Genomic DNA, 27,547 nt, shown 5'->3' on the forward strand with positions numbered 1-27,547 from the left:
ACTCAACAACATGGTGTAACTGACTCATTAGAAACTACACTGCATTGAACCCAAAGATAAAGCCAATTAACCCGTGTGGATCTAGTTTTATACAACTCATTGTTGTAACTGATTTAAGGCAAATAAGCTCTCCTGCAAGAGCCAGAGAACATGTTCACATTCCATTACAGGAATTTTTGTGAGATCTTTCCCCCTCAAGTGTTTAGAACACAAGGCCCCCACAAGTGGACAGACGGACAGGATGTGCAAATTCTCCTCCATCTGCTGCTTTTCACTCTCACTGCGCTGCAATGTCCTCACACACAAACAACAGCAGCTTCAGAGAAAAAGAAAACCAGCTTTTCTCAGTTGCACTGTGGTTGCACTGTGATCATAAAGTGATGGCCACAGTCGGCAACAACAGATTAGATTTTAGATATTAGTGTGAACAAGACGTTGACTGGGTATACCTAACAAATGTGCACAGGTTATAGCCAGGTTTGGTTTATTCAGTTGAATTAAAACAGCACGCATGCTGTTTCTTTTAAGTCTTAAAGGGGAATAGCACGTTACACGCCCATATATGGCATTCTCAGATATTCTCAGTCACCTTAATGACTCATAAACATGCGCAGGCCGGGAGGGAGTGGATTTTTACATGAAATTTATTGGCACAGTTATAGCAGCAATGTGTTCTTGTTTATTTTCAACACTGATCCCATTCCTATTTTTCAGTAAAAGCCCCTCTCAGGAGCAAACGTGCTTTCCAAAAAAAAAGTCAGTACTACTTTTGCAAAATGTAAACAAAAACATTGTGCATTGATTTGCTACGCATTTAAACTCCACATTGCAGTTAGACTGGTACAAAGACAACATGGTTCCTCCTGTCTGTGTTTAAATGTTAATGCTCCTTGCAGTTCATGGTTTCTGGACTCCTCTTGCTTAGATCTTAGATCTTGCTCCTCCTGCATAGATGGTTACCGTCCCTCATGTTTCCACATGTTCTGTGTGCTCTGGATGTTACCTTACCTGTCTGCCTCAGCATCCAGAAACTCTCCACTCCTCTTATTTATTTATTTTTGACCGCATGCACACAGCTAATTAGGTTCATTAGCAAAAGAGCATCTTGGAGAGTCTTTGAGAAGTAAAGAGAGTTTTTAACCACTCGTAAAAAAGACTAGATAGAGATCTACTTGAACTGTTTAACAACAGCAGTAAGGAACATAAAAAATGCAAAGAACTGGAGGATTTCATTATTGAGATTACATAACAGCCAACATGCCAGATTTCTGGATACTTTCTCTGGGCTAAAGAACTGAGGAACCATCCAGCAAAGTTTAAAAGGAGCTGGAATCCATGTGGGATGTCCGACTTAAGCTTTCTGTGAAGGCATCAGTAATGATATTCAAGAGAGGCCCAAACCACATCCTGCACATATTAAAGCATGGCTCTGTGATTAAACTGAATGTCATCCTTGCACAATTAAACATACTTTCTATGATTTGCATTTTATTTACATTTTATTGTATCCCGGCCTTTTTGGAAACACGGTTTGCTTTACTCGTGACATTTAACTAACACAAATGCATGTGGCAAAATGCTAAATATAAGAGTTTGAGCTCAGTTGAAGTGATTGTCAGCGCAAATGCATAAAGTGCGTATGCACACAACACAAAGAAAGTGAAACTGACTATAGTCTAAATCACCAGATCTGCTTAGCTGCTGCTACATTCTCAGTGGTTTAGGATCAAGAGATACTTGTTGTTCAAGAATAGCTGTAGAAATTATTACAATGATTATGTTTCAGGGCCTAAAGGTGACAATGACTTAAAATAAAATAGATATTACAATACTTTTAAACGGTAACACAGCTGTACCCAGTGCTCAGTGTTGTAGCATGTTATTACATTGCAAACTGTGATGTTGGGGGGGGAGTAATACTGTACTTTTCTGCCTTTTTTTATAGATAAATATGTTAAATACATTCTGTGGAAGTATTTTCAAAGGATAGCATTAACAGCCATCAAGCGAATTTAAAAAGACAAATTCTGGCCAGTATTGCACGCCGGTTTTCAACTAGCTCTGACACATCAGCCGCTGAACTCTGCCAACACCATAGCAGGAATATTAGAACATCCACTTGTCAGAAGACCAGTCCAAGAACTCCCCGTCTCAGTAGAAAGCGGGGTTTGTGTGCTCGATGACGCAGCGCCGACAGTGGCGTCTGACGAACCGCAGAGCCTCCGGTGACACCTCGCAGTCCTGCACGTTGAGCAGCTGCAGCTCGCAGCAGTTGGCCGCCAGAGCTTTGAGTCCTCTGCCTGTTACACTTTCGCAGGCTCTGAGACTGACTCGCCTCAGGCCTTGGCAGTACATGGCTAGCTGCTCCAGCCCGCTGTCCGACACCAGCGGGCATTTACCGACATCCAGAGACTTGAGTCTGGGGCAGCTCCTGGCCAAGTGACTCAGGCCGTGATCCGTGAGCCCCTCGCAGCCCCTCGCATTCAAGTAGCGCAGTCTCGGGCAGTAGCGAGCCACATAGCGCATGCCTACATCTGTAATGCGGGTACAGTGGGCCACGCTTAAGTAGCGCAGGCAACCCTCTAGGCGGGCGACTTCCCGGAGGCCGAAATCCCCCACCAAGCGGCAGTCACTGAGGCTCAGCTCCCTCACTGAAGGGCAGTGGAGAGCCAAATGGCGCAAGGCTTCATCTGTTAGTCTGGTGCATCGCCGCAAATACAGATGAGTCAGGCGAGGGCAGTGGGAGGCGATAGTTCGCAAGCCCTCGTCCTCGAGGGAAAAGCAATCGGTCATGTCCAGGTAGTGGATGGAGATCTGCTGGCCGTGCAATGGAGACAGCTGGAGTGAGGCCTCTTGGGTTAGGCTGATGCATGTCACCTTGGAGCAGCCTGGAGGGAAAGGAAGCAGAGGTGATTTTTTCCATTAAAGAGAGTCTCGCTGTTGATGTTGAAAGAACAGGTGTTAATGCAGAGCTCACATGTATGTATGCACATGGATTTTATGTTATAATGCAATCCAAGAGTAAGAAAAGAAGCATTTTCTCTCTGTCTATGTAAAAATGATTTTAAAAGTTCTTATCTCTTATTGTGGGACAGCAAGAAAGAGATTATAAACCAATTAAATTCTCTTATCAGGCCTCCTATTACCATCTGCTGCACTTTCAAGGCTATTTTTGTACAGCCTACAATGACAGAGGGAGGCGGTACAGTAGCCCAACACTGACTCTTAAAAGCTGATGTTAACTGAGTCGCCACTTGATGGCGCCAGAGTAAAAACCTGCTGTGTTAGATTACAGCCAATCAAGCAGAAGAATGAAAATGTGAGCGCAGACAAAGAAAACACAAGTGCGGTCGGTTTTTAGAGACCAAAAAGGCCAATTCAATCAAAGCCTGGTGTCTTTAACACTTTGAAAAGGGCTTATTTTTCCTTTTACTACAAAGAGCTTCCTTCCTGCTGCTAATAGTGCAGACCTCGCTCTGCCCCAGTCAATGTTATTTGTGTCACTTCCTTAATGAAAGCAGCAGACCGCTCCTCTTACCCATGTTGAGGTAAGCTCTGCTTTCAGCTAAAGAAAGCCTTTCTTCTCCCACATGGGGACTTAAGGTTGGCAGAGCTTCTCCTGCTCCTCTAATGATTCTACCAGCTTTACAAGAAATCACTGAAAAAGGACTGAAAGGAGAAGTTCTTTGAGGCAAATCCACACATGTGCATGATGTCAAATAGTGGCCACTCCTTAAGACTTAGAGCTTGCCCAAAGATTCTAATTAAAGTCAGATGGGTTTATTTGCTTTTTACTCATTATGACTTGTCTGTTTCTTTTTACCTGAGAGGTTTAGGTGTTCCAGGTTGGGACAGCGGGAGACCACTTCAAACACGGCCTCATTAGAGATGTTATAACAGCCGGCAACCTCCAGGCGGCGTAGCTCGGGGCAGCACTGGGCCACCACGTGCAGCCCCCGGTCAGTGAGCCTCTTGCAGCCATTGACCACCACCGTCTCCAGGGTCAGACAAATGTTCGGGGTGTCTTGGCACAGCCGGTGGGTGAGGACCCTGATGGCACGGTCGGCATGAAGCAGCTCTCCTGTTAGCTGGATAGTGCTCCACAGCCTGGGGTCCCAAGCCAGGTTGTACCAGCGGCGGCAAACGCGTGCGCAGCGGCACAGCTGGTTGGTCGAAAGGTGGGAGAAGATCTGCAGGAGGGTGTGGTCAGGGAGGAGATCGATGGGGGCGTAGTGGTGGGTTTTCGACTGTCTGGAGCGAGTGTGAGGGCCGGGCTGAGGGTGGATCACAGCGACCGTCTCAGCCGGGGCAGAAGACGAGGACGAGGAGTTGGTCTCGTGGCCGTTGCTGGAGAGAGCAGGTGAGGAGAGGGAGGAGGACTTGGAAGGCAGAATCAATCCCGGGCTCGGGGTGCTCAGTGTTCTTGTGCTGGAATCTAAACCTGAATAAAAACAATAAAACAAAACAAAATGAGACAGAATAATTCTTCTGTTTTGGTTTTTTTTTTAGTTTTACTTTTAAATGAATCTTTTGGCTGTTTAAGCTAATATTTGAGCTGTTAGGTGAACCAACCAAAAAGGGATTTCCCCTTTGCGATACCGCCTTACAATAAGGAACACAAATAATTGTATAGTTAATTGAAAGAGTCAACAACAAGAGCTGAAGTTGAGTTAATCAGTCTACTCCCTTTATAATCTCAATCCAGGACATTACAGTAGATAATTGTTCAAGTAAAGTTAATAAAAGTAATTAATTACACTTAGGAGACACAAACTGAAGGCACTGGTATGTAATGTGTAACTACAAAGTAACTGTAAGTAAGTAACACAAAAAGAGTAGCTAATGTTAAAGAAATGAGAAGTTACTGTTTTGTGACGTTCAACTTTTGCAATTAATCAGGAATGACTCATGCAGAAAGTGGGGAGTCCTGTTGATTTACAGATAATTATGAAATAATCGCAACCTAATGACTCACAATTTCTGGAAGTCATTATCTTCTAGACGCGTAAGGAGTTATTGAGTTAGAACATTACTAATGAATGACTCATTAACTGGTTGTTCCTGCTTTGTTGGTGTGGCTGTTATGTTCTCAGGAGGTAGAGCGGGTCATTTACCAATCAAGAGGTCAGTGGTTTGATCCCTGGCTACTCCAGTCTGCATGTCCAAGTATTTTTGGGCCAAATGCTGAACCCCGAGTGTTTGTGTGAATGTTAGAGAAGGCGCTTAGGTATCAAAAAGATGTTAAAAAAAATGTAAAAAAGTAAATAAATATAAAATGCAAAATAAAATTTGAGAAAATAGAAAAAAAGCATGATTTGTGTTCAGTGTTTCCAGGTATTTCTGTCTGTGATAATGACGTGTTTCCAACGATTTCCAGTCTTCTTATCTGAAATTTGTGGGAGACACCTGATATCTTCTGTTTTCTCGTTTGTGTAACGCGTCGTGATATTTTTCAGTAACACAGTCATGTTACATTGCAGTTACAATTATGTCGTTACTTGTGCTAAAACCCGTCTGTTATCTGCGTGTTTTCTTCTTGTGTGTGCACTTGCGCTACAATTATCTGATTTTAGTGGGCGAGAGGAGGAAAATTGTAGAGTCATACAGCGATACAGCTTCAGAGGCGTGGTGATATGGACATTATTTTTATCTGATGCATCGGATGCACTGAGGAGTGATAGTGGGGTCTCTCTCTTAGCCGTTTTTTATCTTTGTCTTGTTGTCGGCTTTGTGGTCATATGTGAAAAGTACGAGAACAATAATATGTGTGTCTTTATTAGGAAAAGGATTTGTATCAGTGTGTGGTTCGGCAGACTAAAGGTTTATGTTGTTAACTAGTAAATATGTAAGGGTGCGTTTGAAGTATCATATTATGCACTAATGAGAAAGTAACAGTGTAACAAATTACTTTCTCTGGTGAGTAATTACGTGATGTACTGCATTACAATAACGAGTAATGTGTACTTCACTTTTCTTGAGTAACGATCCCAACGCTGCCTCACAATCTCTTGTTGAGACCTAATAATTCTACTGTAACCAGATTATGACATCGATTGAGGTTTTAAGGTCTCCGAATCTACTAGTCCTGGTTTGAAGAGTGCATTCAAGATATAATATATAAAGGTTGATTCTGTTCATCTGGGCGTAGCGTTTTCAGTTTTTCACAGTGATATTTGGTACAATCCAGATGTTTCTTCATTTTTTTTCCTAACACATGGCCTTCTGTTTTGTTCCCCAAACTCTCTAACTAACAGTAATGACATCTTCATGCTTTTGTAGAGTCTCCCAAAGCCAAATAACACTTGACACAGTTCCAGTAGCACTAATGGCAGCCATTATGCCTTCATATGTAAAGAAAAGGAATATCATTAGTACTGTATATGAAACCTTGCTTGATTAGAGGGAAGTGATGTACTGCATACTACATTTGCTAGCTATTATCAGAATAAACAGAATAAGAATAAACAGATAAAAAGTTGGAAAAACTGGTCGAGAAACTTGGAATCCACAGTTACAGTACTACACAAGCTTTTATCATCAGTGAAGAGGCGTTTCCATGGATCCTATTATCAGGTTTTGGGATGTTTTTGGAAAAAAGTGTGTCACATTTATCTGCCAGGCGTTTGGGCAGCACACACAGTTCCTCTTCATCAGATTAACTCTGCGGCTTCAAAGCAAAGCAGATGGGGAGTTTGGTGCCTGGTCTGACAATATATGGTTAGCCCTGTGTAAACACTGAGGCCCTGACAGATGTGCACTGATTGCTGCCGTGTCTGAAGATGCAGCTGTGAGAAGACGAGGCTGGATCCCATCACTGTAGCGTGAGACGACAGAATCCTTTGTCAGCCAGGGCGCTGAATCTGATTCCCGGGGTCGATCTGTCGCACTGGGACACTGAGCGCTCTCCTCTGATGAAGTCTGCAAACCTCCAATCTATTCTTTACAATCTTGAGGATTTTAGGTGGACTGATAGTCATCACTAAAAACATTCCAAGAAGTCACTAGTATGATGTCACCCACAGCTGTCCAACCATTAGTACTAATCTGATTGACCTAAAAAGTAACAGTATGTGGTGAAAAAGGCAAGCTAGAATGAATCGCGTCACAAAGATTGCTTCCCAATTATTTGTTTAAAAGACGATGTCTCAGTTTTGGACAAAGGTTGTTACTATAACAAGATGAGATTTTTTGCCTTTTAACAGCAGAAATCCACTTGAAGCTTTCTGGGCTGTTCAAATGTTCCTGCCTTTATCCATGCTTTTTCCTGTTTAGGGTAGAGTAAGCAAAAGCTACTGAGTAGCCAGTTGTTTACGATTTGTTCAGGTGTCAAGCCCAGCTCTGATTTATGCTTCCATCAACATCCGAGATTTTTGGGAGACTCTTTGATGAGCTTACCTCATGAAAATGAAGCACTTTAGTCTTAAGCGAGTCGGTAAAGAACGGTAAAAAATTGAATGTAGGCTTTTTTTCGATGTAGAAATTTCCCAGCAGTGGGATAAAGAGAGAATTTCTTATCTTGCTAATATGCCATTTTTATTCCAACGAAATGTTTTTTTTAAACATTTTTTCAGAAGTTCAGACATTTTACCTTTAGTTTATCTGCTTTGATGCAGCTGATTAATGGTTTGTAAAGTTTCTAGGCTATAAACATTCAAACTTGTGAACCTCCTGAATGCCCAAAAATTTGTAATTAATGACAAAGCAGAGGACGCAAGTGCATAGAATTCGGCACTATTTCTTCAGGAAGCAAATTCCAGCTGTCTCAACATTCATCCATCCATCCATCCTGGATCCTATCTCAGCACTTAGTGGGTGAGAGGTTACACCCTGAAGAGGTTGCCAGTATTTAGACAACACCGTGGAGCTAATTTCCTAAGATATGTGGTGACTGGTTGTCTTACAAAAGCTCCATTTGAATGAATTCTCTTTACAAACATTGGGCCCAAGAAGAAGAGCACAAATGTCCCCTTTTCTTCTACAAGAACTTTTCTAGGAGCCTTTTGTAGGAGCTCGTGAATTAGCAGTGTGTGGTTATAGACTCATACTTCTAACACCCAAACATTCATTAACTATTTTCTAAAGGGTCCGTCTACTACTGAGGTGGAGTCTCGTATTTCAAAATTCGAAACTACTGGTCCAAGACAAACTCCGAGTAACTGAGTTTATTTAAGAAAGCCCAGTATGTCTGTAAGATCAATATCAGGACCTCATTTATTAGTAATTCACATTATGGAGATTACTGAGCAGAATTATCAAAAGGTCAAAATAATACCAACAGTCATACAACACCCAATACGTCACAGACGGGCTCACAGCTATCTGCAGGATCTGAGACAATATTTTGGTCAAAAATAAACTTGCAAAGTCTGCAGGTAAGTGGTGAGGTCGTGACCTGTAGGATTGTTGTACTTCAACAGACTATTGACAAAAAGGTGATTTCCATGTTAACACTGTCTGCAATCTACAATCTATATTTACACTCCCAGTCGTGTGAACTGAACTATGTTGGTTAAAATGAAAGGGTAAGTCAATCATCTGCTTCTGCACAGTGTGTCCGCATGTGCAGTACATGACAAATAGACAGCATCCTGTCTGCCATGTGGATTTGTGCGCTGGGAGAGGCGGGCAGTGACACCGTCCTTACAGTCGTATTTCAGATGTAGATACCAGAGCTTCTGCTCAGTCTGCTTCCCATCTCACTTCTGATGACATCCACAGATTCATCCTCTGGGGAACATGTCCTCGAATTCTGCTTTTTAAACTGCCTCTTGTGTGCTTTAAAATTCTCATTCAAATCCAAATGCTGGCCAGATGAAGAGAATGCATCAAAACTTTTCGCATGTTGGGCTTTTTTTTTTTTTTTTTTTTAATTCTTGTGGGATAGAGTCCACCTCATTTTGGTTATAATGCATCACATTCTTGTGGGTGGTCCATCTATGATTAAAATATGCAGGACTATTCTCTTGAGGACTTGTACCTTTTCTCGGCCAATAGATTTCTCCAATAACAATTCATTTTTTAGCTTAATGCAAAGGATTTAATGGTCTGACGTCGTTACAAACACCTCATCTATTTTGAATTTCACACAGCTGTCCAAATATGTCTCAACAATAGTAGTGCTGTACAACATTCCCACAATACCTAGTGACTGTTATTTTTTTGCATAATTTGGCTGCAAACCCACACCATGCAGCACAAAACTCTATAAATGTGAAAATATGTTTAACTATCTTCCAAAAAAGTGAAGTTTCACTTAATAATGGGAATGAAAAATATCCTGATACTGCAGTAAATCTTGTGATGTGAAAAAAAATGTATATGTGCAAGTCTTGCGATGAAAACATCACAGCATCCAGGAGAAAATCAGATTTTCCATGAAGCTGTGTGCAGGCATTACATAGACACATTTTGTGAATCATTAGTTTTGATGGATGAATGAGGCACCGCTTTATTATCCAAATCCTAGCTAATGCGATAGATTCAGCATGCAACTCATCTGCCACTGGCTAAGGAGCAACTTCCAAATTGCGTAATTACATGTGTCACTGATCAGAAGAGCACTCCAAGTCCAGGCTACACCCAACCCCTTTAATCTGAGACACAGTTTCAAACAGCTGGTGGGAAAAGTTAAGTGAAGTCAGCTTCGCAGTTGCTTAACTGTGCATGATTCTGGATAGCTAGCATCTGGATTACTTTAAGGAAATCCAGGTGTTACAGTTGTCTATGTTTTTCAGCTGAGTGAGGATCTTGTTTATCCGGGTATCACTGAAGACTCGAATGATCTCATTTCTGATATTTTCCTTCATTTTCCTCTAAACATTTTTCACATCCATCTGGTATCTGAATTACAAAGTATCACAAGATCCCCTTGTACTTCTTGTCTTCTATGTGATTCATGCAGTTCATGCAATGCATTTGCAACACATATTCTCCATACTTTCAAATGTTAGGGGTTTGCGAATACAAACACAAATAAAAGAAACAACATGAAAGCACTTGAATGGTCAGTCAAGCACATAGTTTGAAAGCCCATCAGGCGGAATTTGCTATACAAAAACTTGTGGAATGAAAACATTGAAAGTTAGAGAATGATGGGGTCGATATATTAACTGTTTGCTGATATATTGAGATCAATTTAAGAATGGCAGATAAATGAAAACTTAAAAAGAAATGAAAGTAAAGAAAAAAGAAAACTTTAAAAGTAAAAAAGAGACACCCTTCAACCATGAGTGTTGATAGTGCATAGTCTGTCCACCAGAGGACACTCTGCCACTTTCCTATCCGGTCTTTAAGTGATGACATATCAACCCTTATTGCAGTTGTTCTCCTGACTGAAGTTTGGTCCATTTACAGCATCCTGTCATGCGATTGCATTTGTCCCTAACCATCAGAAACACCCTCGAATAACTTTTACCGAATGGCTTCAGCTTTACTGTGCTAATGTGTTCATATTGTGCTAACCATAGCTGTGTAGCTAGCCATCAGGTAGCACACCATTATATACCAGCTAGCCCAACTTCAGTAACCCTAGAAAACGTCACTGCTGTTTAGTTTTCTGTCTTCATTTATCTCGAAAGTGATAGCAGAGCTGTACATTTTAATTTTTTTCAGAAATCCCTCAGTAAGAACATTAACAACAGTATTCTGACAAAACAATCACAGCTTATATTTCCCTTGCTAGGTGAAGCCAGCCTGGAGCTTTCAACACACTCATTAGTGGACCATAAGATGGAACTGTTTTGTAATCTTCCTTTCAAAGAGGTCAAGAATGAGCTTTATGCATAAGCCAACATGGATGAGAAGTCCTAAAAGTGTTATGGAGAAAATTATAACAGCTACTGAGCTCACATGTCAAAATATTCTTCGCTATGACAACAAGAAAAACTTTCCTCTAATAAGGTCCATCTGAAACAGCAGAAGGTCTCTAGAAAACGTGGATCTCTTCAGAAGGTTTACTTGCAACTTGCAAGAATAAACTTTCCTGTAACTTCCAGTTGCAGCTTTACGAGTTAACCAGTGGTGTCGTGTTTTATATCTCTGTATCATTGCAAGCCTATCATTAGCAGAACAAATACTATGCAGCTGTTAAAGTTCTCTTGAAGTCACTGCAAGTGCAGATGGTGGAAGATTCAATTTAGTTTAAGAAATCAGAGAACAGTGGAACATCTGGTCTTTACCCTGGGCAAAGAACAACTGCACAGTAATGAAATGAAAGAGAAACTCATGCATTTTGAATGCACATATAGCCACAGCATGGCATACTTGGCTGAAATCATTTGCCACAAATACCCAAATCTGTGCTGATCCATGGCAGTGCCGCAGCAGGATCTCATTAACGTCAGCTCAGCTTCACTTCTAAAGCACATCTGGACTGTGCTTTGATACCAGAAGTTTAATGTAAATCAATCGGAATGATCACTGAAAAGACACCGTGCCTGGATGATGAAGAGGCGCAGCTGGCTATTTGGAGTGAGGTCGACTTAATAACAAAATCCTGATTAATATTTTTCTTTAAAGTAGCACACAAAAACAGATTTGAGGAAATCAGCTGAAGGCTTCCAAAAAGAAAGCAGGAGCAGTGGGGAAGGAAAGAGGGAAGATAAATTGGCAAAAGAGCCTGCAGACTTTACCAGAGACAAAGACAAGTGCACGGGCAGGGTCAATCCAGACTTTGACGCAGTCTGGTCATAAACTAAAGCTATAGGGATTCTACTCAGGATCTTGCAGTGCCGTGAAGCTCTGCTAAGACCCTGTCTGGGGCTCTCAGGATTATTACTGCTGCATCTGGCAGAACAGAGCAATGCATTACCTCAGTGACATTAGCCGTGTGACATGCTCCTGCTCTGTAAGCTTTCACTGGGCTCCTCCCTGCCAGAAGTGTGAGGGAATAAAAAGAAGCTCATTTTCTACCCATAAGTCAGGAAATCAAACCAAAATTAATTCAAGAGGAGTAACACGCCAAGAAGAAGTATCAGCTAATAAAAAACAACCAGGCAGCAGAGAGTTGACTGAAAAAAAATGCTATTGATTTATCAGCACTAAAGGGGCATGTGCTCTAGTTCTTTTCTTTAAAAAAGGAAACATCCAACTGAGAGAGAGGACTGCTCGGATGAAAAACATCTGGGTCTGTCTCAGATTTTATTGAATACATGGAAGTTGATATTACTGTACAGTGTGGCGGCTGGGCTATCAGCAAAGCCTTCACTACAGGAAGGTCTTACGTCACTGCGCAATCTGAAAGACAATAGGGCTGCTGGTTCCTTCACAATGCGCACACTCGGACAGGAAATAGACTTCTTCACTCGGCACAACCCCCAACCCACCTCTGCTTCTGGACGGCAGCTTTTCTCACACTCACTCAGTCTTGAGATTCTTTCTTTGCATTTTTCTCTTTTTATTTTTTTTTTTGAAGATTTTGCTGCAACAGATTTGGCAAGTACATATGCCAAGAACTATAACACGTTTTTCCCCACAATGCGACTAATTTCCTCAAGGGAGTTTTTCCACCTATTAAAGCCCCTCAAACGTTTCCATACCCTGCTCTCGTCACTTTATAAATCCTCAGTAGAGGAGGACAGCAGACGCTCAGATATTCTACAGCCAGATTCGAACGCGAACTCACTTCTTCAAAAATTAGCTCTTGTGTGTGCGCAAATTTTCCAGAATGCAGATGAAAGTTTGCAGTCCACGAGTGATTTGGCCCAATTCAAAACTGATCTGGCTTTTGGCAAATAATTGAAATTCAAGATGATGTAATTTTTCTTTTTAAAGGTCGTTAAATTGGGATGTCAAGGTTGGGGTGACCAAGTTTGGGGAGTCGTGTGCATGATTTCTCTTTTATGGACAGTTTCTCCATTTTGGCAGAGTGTGTGAGTGGGGTTAGAGTGCAACGTGACTGTAAGTCATGTCAAACGACCGAGGAGGGTAACGTAGCTACACAGAGCACATCTGACACAAATGGAAAAGTGAATGCTTGGCCAAACGTTTGATTTGGTTGTGATGAGGAGCAAATGTAATGATGTCATGTGGTTAAAGCAATAGAACAAGGGAAGTGCCTGGACTCTTTGGTTATAAACCCCTGACAGAAAAGGGCTTGGTTGAACTTCTGAAAGAGGTTGTTTCACATCAAAGTCCTGGATACCCAACTCATGGAAAAAGCTGACAAGTGCATTTAAGGAGAAAAAAATAATAAAAACACAATTTATTTTACCACAAAATACTTCTGGGAACAGTACTGGATGACAGGATTAACATCTCTCTTTTGTCCATATGCTAAATCTGCAGCTACAGCATGAAGATGATTAGCTTGAGTTAACACACCTGTCAACAGCAGGGCTCTCTCCAGTACTACTGCTTTAACAGTCTTTGTTTTCCTTGCTTTTACTTTCAATTACTCCCTGAATCAGAAGGAATGGTGTTTCTTTGTAATACACACCTGATGGCCCAGATATGGTAAATGGTAAATGGCCTGTATTTGTATAGCACTTTTCCAGATCCAGGAAAACTGAGTTAATGAAAAAAAAAACGATAACAAAATAACGCTAAAAACCGATAAAAACCCTGAAAACCATACATTTCACACCCGAGTCTCAACTCTCGCAGCCCGGTACCAAACGGCCGGTACCGGTCGGGTTGGGGACCGCTGATTTAGAAGATAGGCCTAATTATTCATGACCCCAAACGATGTACAACTACTGGAAAGTTTTTACAGAGGTCAATTCATATTCTGCTACTTTAGATTTACCTGTGACCTCAGTAAACACTTTCCTAAGAGTTTAACTGTGACTAGCTAGCATGTTTCTGGTAAATCTAATTTTTGTGCAAACAATGAAAAATGACTTTGCAAAGCTATTTTCTGGCCTTGTAGTATCAAACTTCCAATAATTTTGTACAATATTTTCAGCAATCTCTCATAAAAACGTTTTCATCAGTTGCTCTGTTTTAGGCCTAAGGCTGTATAGATCATCATTCAGGCCAAAGTTCTGAGCTAATATTTTTCCTCCTATGATGGTGACAAGTGTATTTCTAGACCCAAATGCTTCAGATAAAGAAGATGATTAGTTGTTTTTGCATTTGCGATGTTACATAGTTACATAAAACACAATTAATAAAAGAAAGACTCCCCGAGGGTGGAACAGTCTCCACAGCAATGTTCCTCTCATTTTTGTAACGCTGGAGCTTCAGCCACAACTGACGCTTCCCTGCTTACGTAACGAAACAAACCACAGAGTGAAATGAGGGGAGGGGAAGTCCAATGTGTCAGTTCAGCTGTTCCACAACCGCGGTCATATTGCCACATAAAAGCCCAAATACCCAGGTGGATCATAGTGAAAACATCGCCCGCGAGCCAAAATCTTACAGGAAGCGAGCATGTGTTTCTTCCAGGTGGCATCTTTCCCAACTCCTGTCAAATGTGCTCCTGTAGTAGACCTGATAAACGTGACCCCTGTTGAAGAAAATGGCAAGCACATTCAAAACAGAAGGGCCAGCACTTCCTCCCTCTCAGCAGAGAAAGAGAAGACCAAGTCGTAATCAGAGAAGAGTTATGAACTGACTCCCCCCCCCTCCTCCTCTTCTCCTTCTTCTTCTTCTTCTTCTTCTTCTCCTTCTTCTTCTTCTTCTTCTTCTTCAGTAAACTGCTTTCACTTGTTTTTCTTTTGGAGCCTTGTTCTGTGCTTTTTCGCTCAGATTTCCTGGCTTGTGGAGTGATAGAAAGGAAGGGGGAGGAGTGAAGACAGCTGATGGAGAAAATCTGGGCAGAATAGCATTGGCATTCTGTTCTTCACTGTGTTCTATCTTTACTAAACTATTTCCAACAAGGATTAAATGCAAACCAATGATATTTCTTATTGCAATCGCTATAGGCTTGTTAAAAATGCCCTTGGATAACTGCAGGCAGCTGTTTTGTGTCCTAATTTAGGACAGTAAAAAAGGTGCAGATACTTGTTGAGGTGGTGAATTTCTGTGCATTAGTATTTCCTTTAATAGACAGTAGTTAAATATCTTGCGTTAAAAAACAGATGTGATGTTTGAGAGGGTAATAAAAGGAGGCTAACACCTTAAATCTCATTTTTGTTGTAAAAATGCCCCTAAGTCAGCGACACTTACGGACATCTCTCTGCAGGATCTGGCAACAATCAACAGGGAAACACTATATATCTGGCTGAGCAAACACAAGGAAATGGGCCAACAGTATGCAGAGTTAGTTTATAGATGAAGTGTGAGGGATCTTTTGCCCCTGGGAGAGCAAAAATATTAACTTGTTGGAGACAGGAGTGAAGCTGTTTAGACTGCAAATGTGACCCCGACACAGCATTCGACCCACAAAAAGGGGGATTATTAGTTTGTAATGCTTTATATGCTACATTGGAGCATATGACTAGTGCATTACACAGATAGCCTAAAGATAGAAAGATGTGAAGTGAGTCATTGTGCTGACACAATGCATCTATCTGGCATACTTGCCACAGGATCGGTGTCCATATACAAACCTCCCATGTACACTAAAGCTTTCGGTTTAAGTGTGTCTTTGTGAGAAAAATCTAGTAGTGCATCTTAAATAGCAGTTTTTTTATGTTTTATTTCATTTTGACTTGTTTTTTTCCAATTCATTGTATTTTCAGGTTGTTTCCAGACAGGATTTTCTTGTTTTAGTTTAGTTTTTATGCTTTTCAGTTCTAGTTTTAGTCTTATTTTTAGCCCATCACCTTGCTCCATTGCTATATAAGACTACACAGAGCCCCAACCAGTCAGTGTTAGTCTTACATTTGCATTAACTCATATAGAAACTTTATTTACGTCATGCAGAAAGTAGATATTTATAGCGAAATATCATCTAAAAAAATTGCTTTTGATAACCCTCTAGTTAAGAGCATATAAATTACAACGTGTTTACAGTACAGCCTTGTACTACAGTGTTGGAAGTGCTATAGAAGGACAGATTAGGTTTTTCCTTGGCACTGTTATCTCTGTTTCTTTGGTCCTTGGCAGACAGAGAGGAAGTCAGCATGTTCATTGTTCCCACCATTCTCCTGTGTCTGAGCCACCTTCCTGGTGCCATTATGTACGAGTGAAGGAACTGACCCCAAACATTGGCTGTTTTTACATAATGAAACTGTGCTACTTCATTGGGTAAACCTTTGGCAAAGGCTCCAGCTGATACAGCAACATCAAAATGGTCTTCAAGAGTCACAGCATGTAGGCTGAACACCTCAGGGTGCTGTCTGTTTAGCGCTTACTATGTCTGAGCCACATTCCTAAGGTGCCCGGCGTCCAGCTGTACCAAAGCAAACCCTTGAGGCCCAGACTGGGTCACTGTGTAACCCCTGCTGGGAGATACTCAATTTCATCTCACAGGAAGGATTTACTGTCCCAAGCCTGTGCCTTTCAGTCTGCAACTAATAAGCGATTCAACTGGGTCAGGCCACCACAAAGTTGTCTAAATAATAACTGAAAACAGAGACGTATTGCAAAATCTTGCCAGATGACTGCCCGGCTCAGTTTGTTTTCAAGAAAAGAATGAGTGTGACTTCCTAATGTTGGTTTTGTTGGAATACTTGACTGATCATTGAAAGACGGCAGGCACCAGTCTACTTTCCGTTTGCATACTGATATTATGGCTGGGCGATAATTCAGTAATATGGTTTTCATTAGTTTTTGAGATGATTACAACCTATTTGAAATTCTTGCGATGGCAATAGTTTTTGTTTAGAGAAATATGAAACAGCCCTTATGGGACTTGGTGCAGTCTCCAGCCGTTCATTTCCAGGGTCTCTGGTTTGGATCTGACATACAGTGGCTGTAAAAACAGACAGTATCGTTTGAAAAATAATGTTTAAAGAGAAAAATATTCACCTCAAAAATCTAAAAAAGGAATGCAAACTTGCATAGCATTGGTTGTGAATTAATAGATACATCTTTTCCATGTGCATATACAAAGTTTCTAGTAAGGTTAACTTTGGTTGTTTTAATGGTAAGCTAACAACAAGTATTGTTCTAAAAACCTCACTCCTTTTCTTTTTTGGACAGATCATTGTTAAAACCAGATTCATGGATCTGCTTTGTACTCTAGATAGTGCAAAGCAGGGAAGTTCTGGGCAGCCATAATCAACCCAACAATGACTCCAATCTGGTCCCCATGGAAACCCTTGGAAAATGTGAAGGACAAAAACTGATACAAATTCAATTTTTCCTGATAAAGGCTTCCCACATGACCATTGAGACTACACCAAAGTAATTAAGTAACAAATAAACAATTAGATAACTGGAAAACTCCTGTTTTTCATTATCCAATATAGAAATGAATGTTGGGGGGGGGTTACAGGATAATCTGAGGAGCAAGTTCAAGAGAACTTTTTCTTTAATTTTATACATTAATTTCCTACAATTTAAGGCCAAAAGGTCATGCAGACAGATTTTTAAAATTAATAATTAGATTAGATAATTAGATTAATAATTAGATCAGGGGTTAACAGGTGTATTAATATAAATAAATAGTAGTAGCATAGCATAGTAGCATATAAGTAAATAGTAGTAATATAAATATAAATTTACCATAGCTAAAGGCTTTACTTTATCTTGTATGACAACTAGCTTATGTTAGCTAATGTTAGCAAACATTAGATTAGATTAGAACATTTTTATATTTTCTGACTAATATTTTTTAGTCACAACTTAATGACATATATATACTCCTTTCATCCATCTGCATATGGGTGGAGCCAGAGGTCTGTGGCCTATCACAGCTGTCACAGGGTTTAGATTACTTTAGTTTCAGTTTTGTTAAAGTATCAGTAATAATATAAATAAATAGTATATAACATAAATATTAATATAAATAAATAGTAGTAGGATAGTATAGTAGCATATAAGTAAATAGTAGTAATATAAATATAAATTTACCATAGCTAAAGGCTTTACTTTATCTTGTATGACAACTAGCTTGTGTTAGCTAATGTTAGCAAGCATTAGATTGGATTAGAACATTTTTATATTTTCTGACTAATATTTTTCAGTCACAACTTAATGACATATATATACTCCTTTCATCCATCTGCAGATGGGTGGAGCCAGAGGGCTGTGGCCTATCACAGCTGTCATAGGGTTTAGTTTAGTTTCATTTATTAGGATCCCTATTAGCCACATCAATGCAGCAGCTGTTCTTTTCCACAGGGGGAAAAAAACTTACACTGTGACAGTTCACTATAAACAACTTACACAGAGACATAAAACATCTTTACAAAACTCCACCCCGCACACAAATAAAACAAAGTAAAAAACATAAAATCATAATATCATGTCAGCATGAGCAATCTATCATTTAAGTGCACAGCCAATATCCCCAGGCGTTTTTATCATTTCCTCCATTTGGTCAGACACCATCTCAAAAATGTAGTTTTTTAATAGCCTTTTAAATCCAATTCTGCTGGTTTCTTTCTGTGTCACCCGTTTGGCAGTAAATTTCACCTCTTCACAGCCTGACACAAAACTGTTCTTTCAACTGAATTAGTTCTTGCAACGGGTAATAAAAAAACATCCTTCTGTAGCCCGTCTGGTAGAACAATCATGTCTGTCTCAACAGAAATATGCATTTTTCTACAGTGAATGGAATCTTTGTAACAACAGCACGAGAGGTCACCAGCCCATCACAGGGAGACAGACAGCCACACGCTCTCACGTTCACACCTAGAGCCAATTTAGAGTTGCTAATTAGCCTAACAAGCCTGCTTTTGGACTGTGGGAGGAAGCCAGAGCACCCAGAGGAAATCCAAACAGCCACAGAGAGAGCATGCTACCAGATGACCAGGAGCTTCAACCAGGACTGCTGCGAGGCAGGAACAACTACACCACAGATCTATTCTGTTACTCTATATTTAAGAATTAACACATGACTGGTGCAGTCTGTTTAGTTAAAGGGCAAATAAAAGTGGAAAACTCTATATTTAAATTCAAATAGGTTTAATTTATTTGGGCACTTACTGGCAAAACATAAAATTTATGAAATATGTTGCAAAGTTAATATTAGAGATGCTCTGACCTCTAATAGTCTTTTAATCTGCTCTCATAAGGTATCACAATAATATTCCAGCTCATAGCATTCGGTGTCTTTTGGCTGCACTCTTTTATAAATTTATACACCTCTATAAATGTTCCTGTATAACCAATGTTTTCCTCTTTCATTGTGTTACTATGGTGTTTTACAAAGAGCAAAACAATAACTAACTAATGGAACTACATCAATGCAACAGTGACCATACTGCAGCATGGGGACACTGGAGGCCCTAATATGAATACTCCCAGTGTGTGGTGGGGAAACAGCCCAGACTGCTTCCTGATTAGTTTAGTGGACCACAGGACTAGGTGGGGAAGGGCTGTGTAATCTGCCACTGTGTATGAGCATATGGATGTGGGTCCGTGTGTGTGTGCGCGTATGTGTATATGTGCATGCACATTCATGCGTGTGTCTTTCTAAGGAGGGGGGATTTGACTGTGGCCATAGCGGTTCCAGACCATGTAATTACTCCCACTTAGCATGGAGAAAAAAATAACAATTTCAGTCATAACACAGGGGGGAGAATTATGGTCTGGAAGCCACTGGCTATGGCCTATACTCTCTCTCTATATATATATATATATATTTCGATCTGCACAGGTTGTGCTCAGAGAAGACACATCCAGGACAATTATCGATTTCCACAAAGTACTCTGGATTAACTTCCAGAAGCTGCTCGGTGGACGGACCTTTATGCGTCAGCATTTCCAGCGAAGCCGAATGAGTAAGAGTGATCTATCTTCCTACAATGCACTCTCACAAGTACATCTCAGTGTATTTTTAAAGCAAGATGTGAAACTACTTGGCACAAACTTTGCACAAAATCTGATGTCTCCTGAGGAGTTTGTCTGATGTGTGGTTTCCCCTGTGATCCTTTTTTTTTCTCTGAGAAACACCTTAAAATCTCCAGCTGAGTGACAGTTATAAAAACACGCTGTAGTTAGTATTTGTTTTCTTGTGGGCAGTGCAAAGCCACAAGAATACTACATTTAGCATGCCAGAGCAAATTTAAGATTGGCGATGACAATGCATGAGAGAAAAAGGGCGAGTGTACTGTAAAAGTGTATGAGCGTGCAAAACAGCCGATGACTCACTGGTCAAGTCTCCTACACAACAGTAGGGAGACCACAATGTATTTGTGGGGGATTTTGATAAAGCTTTTGATCAGCTTTTGATCAGAATTGTCAAGTGACTTTGTGATTACTTCACTGGGGTTTTACATCTTATTCTCACTGTGTGACTCATCATCTTTGAACGCATTCTGACCAGTGGAAGTCTGATGTCTACAAATCATCGCGATGATAGTGACAAAGACGCTGTGAAGATACCCGACCTGGATAAAGAGTACTGATGAACTGTGGAAAGAGAGCACTATCACAGCACTGTAGTCCCTAAACATGTGGGTGGAGACCACAAACTAAAAATGATGGGTCACTGCAACACATTAGCCATAATAACTAGAGATGCTACTTAACAGAAGCAGCTGCAAGAAATTTAGAGGATATCGACCCTTTTCTTTCTCCATAAGTATCTTCATAACTGCTTTGCTCATACTGAGGCTGCTGACTTGTGGCTTGTTCTGAGCTTTGCGTAGCTTTAGCTTTTCTTGTGATAAGCGTTTTCACGGTAGTACTGGTACAGCAAAGAGCTAACAGCATGTGGCTGTGAGTGCACAACTATTTGTCTGTGCACCAGCACAGCAGTACTGACATTTCCAGCAAATTGTAATCAGACACATGGGTGGCTGACTGGCCAGTCAGTAGTCTGGGTCAAGAAGGCTGGAAATCAGATAATTCTGGTCCCTGGCCCGTCGATTAAAAAAAAGAAGCCCATTTAAACCGTCGGTGTTCTCGTCCCTTGTGTTTTGCACTACTGTATTTTTACCTGATGTCTTAGAGTAGAGGAAAATACATTTAAAATTGGCATACAGTCATCCATCACTTTAAAAAAAATGTGGAAAAAGTGTATGATATAGATCGTCCAATGGAAAAGAGCGCCTTGCCTGTCTTCCTCCTGGCACCTCTAAATTCCATCAAAATTTCCGAGTCTTTCTCATTATGTGGTCAGGAACACATTTAATCATAAATAGTCAATAATTAATAAATAACTGAAGTTTTGATAGTTGAGAGCATGTGCGCCAAAATTTTTTAAATTTCCAAAATCTGTAGAGCAAATAGGCTTAAAGGTTACTGGACCTGTGTTTTTGGAATGCACTATAATACTGATGCATGAAAACATTTTCTAAAATATGTTTTTGGTGTTATATTTTGTTCTTTTGACTGACAAATTGTTCCGACTGTACCAGATGGATCAATGTTTGAGACAGCTGCTGACAGCAGGCTTCAAGATGTATCTGCCAGCTGAAAAGTATTTCCAAACCATTAGGGTAAGCACACAGTTTACATTAGTAACACATCCACTCCTGAAAGAGTTCCTATGGTGACTCTTGCAGAGTTGGACGCTTGCCTGGGCAAGCAGGAGGCTGAGGAGGTGAGAGGGAGTCAGAGAGTCGGAGAGGAGTAAGGGCAGGATCTGAGCAGAAGGTGAAGCTCTCTCTTCTCCATTCTTACTCCCCATACCTTCACTGTCTCCAACAAAATCCCTCTCGCCCACCTCTCCCAAGTGCACGCACCTCCCACCCGCCCTGGCAACGCTTTGAGCCTGATACGACCACAGTTTAGATAAGCATTCTTCCACAATGAGAAGCCAGAAGTGTTTTTTCCCCCTTCTTCTAAAACAAAGCTCAAGAAATGCCTTTGGTTTCTGGGTTCTGATGGCAGCTGTGAGTTTGTTTTCAATTTAAGGTTATCCTAGGAACACACAGGTTTCTCTCCAAAAATAGGCAGCACAGAAAGTGGATGAGGAGGAAAAAGAGCGCTGGAAGGGGGAAAAGAAGAAGAAGAAAAGGAGGGAAAGAAGAAGTAGGGAGGGGAGTTTGGTTAATGAGCACCAGATGCCTTACCTTCAGTGGTAGCCACATTCTTCGGAGCTTTAGTTGGTGTGTGATCTGTGCTCGAACTTATGTCAGAGGAGATGCTTGAGCTCCCTTTACCTGCAGGGAAGAAAAACAAAAGTGCTTGGACATAAAATATCAAGGTTAAGATAATAAACTGCCTTTTTAATTAAATTTGTAGTCATTTGAGGCAATTTTATAGCCCGCAATCCCCCGAAACTTTGATTTTCAGTTTAATACCTGAAGAATGTTTGCTAAAGATAAGGTGGACTCACACTTTGATGACGTATATTATACAGTAAGGAGGCTCAAAGTGTAGGGAAATATAAATCTCATCACTCTCTGCTTTTATGACTTTTATGTTCCTCGGTTTTGGAGGAATGGTTAGCCTTGGCACATGCACAAAGTATCTGCTGGTTCGTCTGAGTTAGTATCCGTTTTTGACATTTGGAAAAAGAATAAAGTCTTCTAAAATCCCCCCTTCAGCCCTTACTTCCACACAGGACGAGTGACAAAACACAGAAAGAGATTAATGAATGGTATCATCTGCAGCGAGTCAGCACTGTCTCACAAACACCACACCAAAGTGATTTCTACGTTTTCATTCTAGGATTTCGACTTTGAATTTCTACACAGTCGACTCGTCTATGAGTGCTAAAGTGAAAAAAAGTATATCCTTTTGCATGACTGCCTCTGTTCCCAAAGTACGATAGGCTTCACTGCCATGGTGACTACAGGCTGCCTGTGGAGAAGTTGTTTATGGCGTTTCATTCCTCTGTCAGATCATAAATGCAGCTTTGTGGCTTTCCTGAGAGTAACTATGCGCCTTTCGCCCAGCACGACAGGCTAAGGAGGTGTTCCCAAACAGTCACGCCCACATCCACATCAAGCACAGTAACCTAAACAGACAAGACAGTTCCCGAAATATGAAGAAACTCTCAAAAACTTGGGACGGAAGAAAAAAAAAAAAAGCAACCTGCCTGCATAATGAGCCCAATGAAACAACGAAAGATCGTACAGCTACTTATAAAATAATACAAAACCAATGGAGCAGATATGGTATGAACATGAATGACACTTTGCGGTGACATCACTGAGCTGACACATCTGTTAAAGCTCCCCCCAGGCAACAGAAATGAGTCAGATATTCATGAAGAGCTTGCAGATGTTAATGTCAGACCACTTTTCCCAGCAGAGCATCAGAGCATAAAAGGCTGAGTTAACGCAAGCAAATATATTTTGATATTTAGTCGGTTACACAATTCTTTAGCGAGCGAGGAACTCGTGGCTGCAGGGGCTGTTTGGTTGGCATGTGGGTCAGTCTCTGCAAGGCAATAACTGTTTTCTGTCTTTCATTGAAAAACAAGTTTCAGAAAAGCTCCTGTTTCCTGTCTTATGCTTATATAATGTGCTGGTTGATAGTTGCTGCATAGTTACAACCAGTGTGTAATTAATTGTGGAATCACACTTGAAAACAGATGTGGACTAATGGACTGCAGGATTCTAAAGTTTGGGTTAAGACAATGGTCTTAGATACTATCAAGCGATAACAATGCAATACTACCTTAATTTTACGTTACTCTCCTGACATTGTTGGATCCAAGGTCGACAGAAGGAAAAAACACAGCAAAACCAGAAATATTGTTGTTGTTTTTTTTAATTCTGTGCTTACATTACCCAAAACAGAACTCTATTACTACTATTAGTAATTTGCTAATCTCCCACCACTTTGTAGCTGACAGCTGGTTGCTAATTGGCATTCCAGATTCTGGCTGTGTAGATATCACCATCATATGTTATACTGTTATACTCAGAGATGTACACACCACACTTTGCTCTGTCATTGCTACAAATCACCCAATTTTATTGATACTCCACATTCCCTGGTTGCCACATCCACTGCTTGTCTGCCCGCTGCTTTCAGCCCAACCCCAGCATCACTTGAGGAAGCCTCTCAGATTTTGTGCAACCCCTCCAATACATTTAAAGACTTCAGATACATGTTTGACAGACTGTTATGGAGAATTCCTCTGGAAACTGATTGATCTAACAGCTGATATTATCAGTCAATATTAAGTATTTGCTAATATATTGGGCCTAGCATTTATAAATGAAGATTTAAAAAGTAAAGATGAGCCAGGAGAAACACCCTTCAAACATTCTATGTGTGCTAACATTGCCCAGTTTGTCCACCAGAGGGCACTCTGCAACTTCAGTTGACAACACACGTTTGTAACTCCCCAAATGCATAAACCATCTGATCTTAGCCAAATCAGGCAGATGGTAAACATGTATCTAAAAAAACTACATTAAAAAATGTTAGGAAATACGTTAATGTTTTGTAAAAGAAAATATTGGGATATCAGATACATAAATCAACAAATAGCACTGAAAACAGGTGAAAAGAATCTGGAGCCCAGTGTCTTTTTTTCTGCCAGAAATTTACACTTTCTGCAATAACTTTGGCAAAACCTACAGAACAATGTGCAACAAGTTTTTTTAATATCATGATGGAAAAGCAGCCATTTATAAACTGAGGATGCAAGGGTTATTTTTTAGCTGTACAACAAATAATACATCAGTTATTATTCTGGTATCAGGTATAATCTTAATTTTTAATTCTGCATTGGATCTATACAGACATATCCTACGCAAGTGGGTGACATCACAGCCAGGATGCATGGTGTTCCTCTGCATCTGCATCCTCTCATCCCTAAAACATTGAGCTGGCGGTGGAGATTGTCTCTTCCAGTTGATCGCAGAAGCTGGCAATGCATAGGAGGAAACAGCACTACTGAACGGGCCTTGAGGCAACATCTATTTACATTTCTAGGGAGTTGCATGTCAGGTTATGGCATAAGTTACAGCGTAGGGTTATAGAAGGGTTTGCGGTTATAACTCCCCTACGGTGTAGATTTAATGCAGAACCATAAATCTACTGTTAAAGGGGAATTCTACTGATTTTACACATCAGTGTTTGTATTACTAGCATTGGTATGTTCTGTGAAGGCTGATACATTTTCTGAAGTGATGTTCTTGAGTTTGAAAATTATATAAATAGATAAATCAGTAGAGTATGGGACTAAGAAGGAAGTATGCACCGTAGGTAAGGGTTGTTCATTTTGAGCCTGTCAAAGACTTTAAGATCACTTCTTATGTTGAAGACTTTAAATCTTAATCAACAAAAAGCACAATTTTTTAACTGTTTGGTTTATTTTGTGCTAGATACTAACTGCACAGTATGGTGTTCTTCAGTCTGGGTATTCTCTGACTCCTGCACAGCTCAAGGACAACTCAACTTCAGCTCTTGAGTACAGGCCTTGAGCTTGTGATAGAATCTGTTCATGTACCTTAACAGACTAAATTCCTAGGTGGAGTTGCTCCACGTGTTATTTTTAACATCATGAATTCCAACCTTTTCTCTGCAGCTATTGACTTAGGAAGAGAGCTCCTTGGAATGTTATTTATACAAACATTTCTGCTCTGAGGTAGAAATAATGTGTTTGGTAAAGTCCGACCACAATTTTTTTCTGAACAAGTAATGCTGAAGATCAGACCTCACATGAGACCTGCACGGCAGAGATAGGTCGTAACACAAAGTTTTTATTTTTGATGATAACAGACAAAAGGCGGGATAAATTCCTGGATCATTAATGCCACATGTTGGAGATTTTTCTGCATTTTTCTATGAGAGTGAACAGATTCTGATTCTGATTGTGGTAACGTCATGAAAAACAAGGTCTAATGTTATCTTTTAGACGGTTCGAGCTGCATTCCTGTAAGCTGAAACAGCTTTCTGTACTTGTCTGTCCGTTAAGTGTGATGTACTCTAAGTGCTTTTTAATCTATGCAATGCAACATTTTTCTTGTCTCGTCAGTCATTGATATTAATATGTGGCTATTTTATTTTGCCAAGTCTAAACACTTGTGCAAGAAAAAAAAAACTAGCATTATGTCTGCTTGTCCTCTGTGAACCCCAGTTTCTGAGGCTCCGCCCAAACACAGCATTTTACAGCATCTGCAGGAAAGTTAACTGTAATTGAAATAAAAACTGAAGTGAAGCAAAAATAAATCAGTGAACTTGAGATGTACAGTCTCAATGAGAATCCATTTAAGAAAAGATTATTCACAGTATTTAGCTGTTTGTGTCTTGTGCACTTTTGACTTTAACAAAAATAACATGAAATTGACTAGCATGTATGAAATGGCCTCCAAATCAAACAACACCAGGCTGTGGGTCGTGGACTGCAATCTCTGATACTGGCTCTTATCAAGATAAGCTGGACTTAAGTGCCCACATCTATGAGAACCACCTCCACTAAACCTGAATAGATTTTATCTTCAAAAACAAACGATAAGGCTACAATAACCTGCCAAGTCAGAGTCGTTATGCAATGTTGAGATCCTATTAAACTGGCTTTCTTTCACTTATATGCTTTTAACTGAAGGCAAACACACAATAAGGCAGAGATGAGTTAATTTCCTTGAGAATAAGAAAAGAAAAACACGAATTTTGTTCAAACTTGACTTTTCTAACACAGCAGGCCGCTTTTCAAAGGGATTAAAAACGACCGCCGCCAGATGTCACTCTTATCTTTTATGAATAAATGTGACATCTCTAAAACCAATATAAAATACAAGGCAAAAGTAGCCACCAGCTTTAACTGCACACACCCCAAACATCTCGAAGACATGTGGAGTAAATTAAAGTGTGCATAAAAACAGAAAAAGCACAAAGGAGATTAAATATAGTGCACAACTCCGAGGAGATGGTGCTAGTTTTAAGCTAGCTAACTGACGTCTAGGGACAAGCTCGAGGAGGCTACAGACCCAAGAAACTCTGCATTATTTTCTATTTTTAGATGGCCAGGACACAAAAGAAAAAAGCCACAGACGATGATATCACAGCCCCTCTTTTACCCACTAAAAAGGGAGTTTTTCATATATACTTGCATTAAAAAAAGAGCGAGTTTTAAAGTGGCATTCACATAAATGTGTTTAAAAGTAATTTTTGAAGCACTTACCCTCGCTTCCATACTGTTTTCCATTGTTCGCACCCATTTTAAAGAATACATAATCTACGAGCACCAACTCGGGTCATCAAGTTAAATTCCAGAGTAGGCTAAAATGGACTCTTTCCATCAAGATAGCAGGCTATACAGTCAAGAGTTTCGTGTAGGGCCGTTAGCTCTGGCTCCAAATAGTTAATCCAGATGTTGAGCAGAGGACGTCTGAGCATTACGCAAACCTAGAATCCCAGACTTGCTTCCAGCGGTGCAGACTTTCTATATCTGAACATCCACAGGCTCAGAACGGCGAAAAAAAAAAAAAGGACCAAAAAAAATCCCGATTGGAGGAGTTTGGAGAAAACTTTGTGAAGCGCCCTAAATGGTAAGCAGCTGTTTATCAGACTGAGTGCGGGCAATCACAGCGGCCACACAACTTTCTGAGGACGCGCAGCTCCCCTCCAACTGGATTTGGATTTAAAGAGACCGCAGGCCGGGGAGGGAGATGTGGAGGTTAAAATAAATAAATAAATAAAA

At 40.4% G+C, this 27,547-nt stretch overlaps 1 protein-coding gene across 1 annotated transcript; it reads right to left on the reverse strand.

Moving 5' to 3' along the window:
• Window positions 1–467: 467 nt before the first annotated feature.
• LOC120741088 (F-box/LRR-repeat protein 7-like) lies at window positions 468–27,452 on the reverse strand. The gene is made up of 4 exons (XM_040043739.1): window positions 27,029–27,452; window positions 22,014–22,103; window positions 3,824–4,441; window positions 468–2,888 (listed from the first exon to the last, which is right to left on the reverse strand). The coding sequence occupies exons 1-4, from the start codon at window positions 27,063–27,065 to the stop codon at window positions 2,152–2,154; spliced, it is 1,482 nt and encodes a 493-aa protein (XP_039899673.1). The 5' UTR covers window positions 27,066–27,452; the 3' UTR covers window positions 468–2,151.
• Between the last annotated feature and the right edge of the window lie 95 nt (window positions 27,453–27,547).

This window comes from Simochromis diagramma, unplaced genomic scaffold (assembly GCF_900408965.1).
Source record: "Simochromis diagramma unplaced genomic scaffold, fSimDia1.1 OVJJ01000602.1, whole genome shotgun sequence".
In the NCBI taxonomy this organism is placed as follows: domain Eukaryota; kingdom Metazoa; phylum Chordata; class Actinopteri; order Cichliformes; family Cichlidae; genus Simochromis; species Simochromis diagramma.

Excerpts from the sequence above, each read along its gene's own strand:
- LOC120741088 (XM_040043739.1), bottom strand. The coding sequence starts at position 27,065 with ATGGGTGCGAACAATGGAAAACAGTATGGAAGCGAGG. Across the intron at positions 4,442-22,013 it reads GAATGTGGCTACCACTGAAG|GTTTAGATTCCAGCACAAGA; the intron begins GTAAGGCATCTG and ends GTTTTTATTCAG. Across the intron at positions 2,889-3,823 it reads GGAACACCTAAACCTCTCAG|GCTGCTCCAAGGTGACATGC; the intron begins GTAAAAAGAAAC and ends CTTTCCCTCCAG.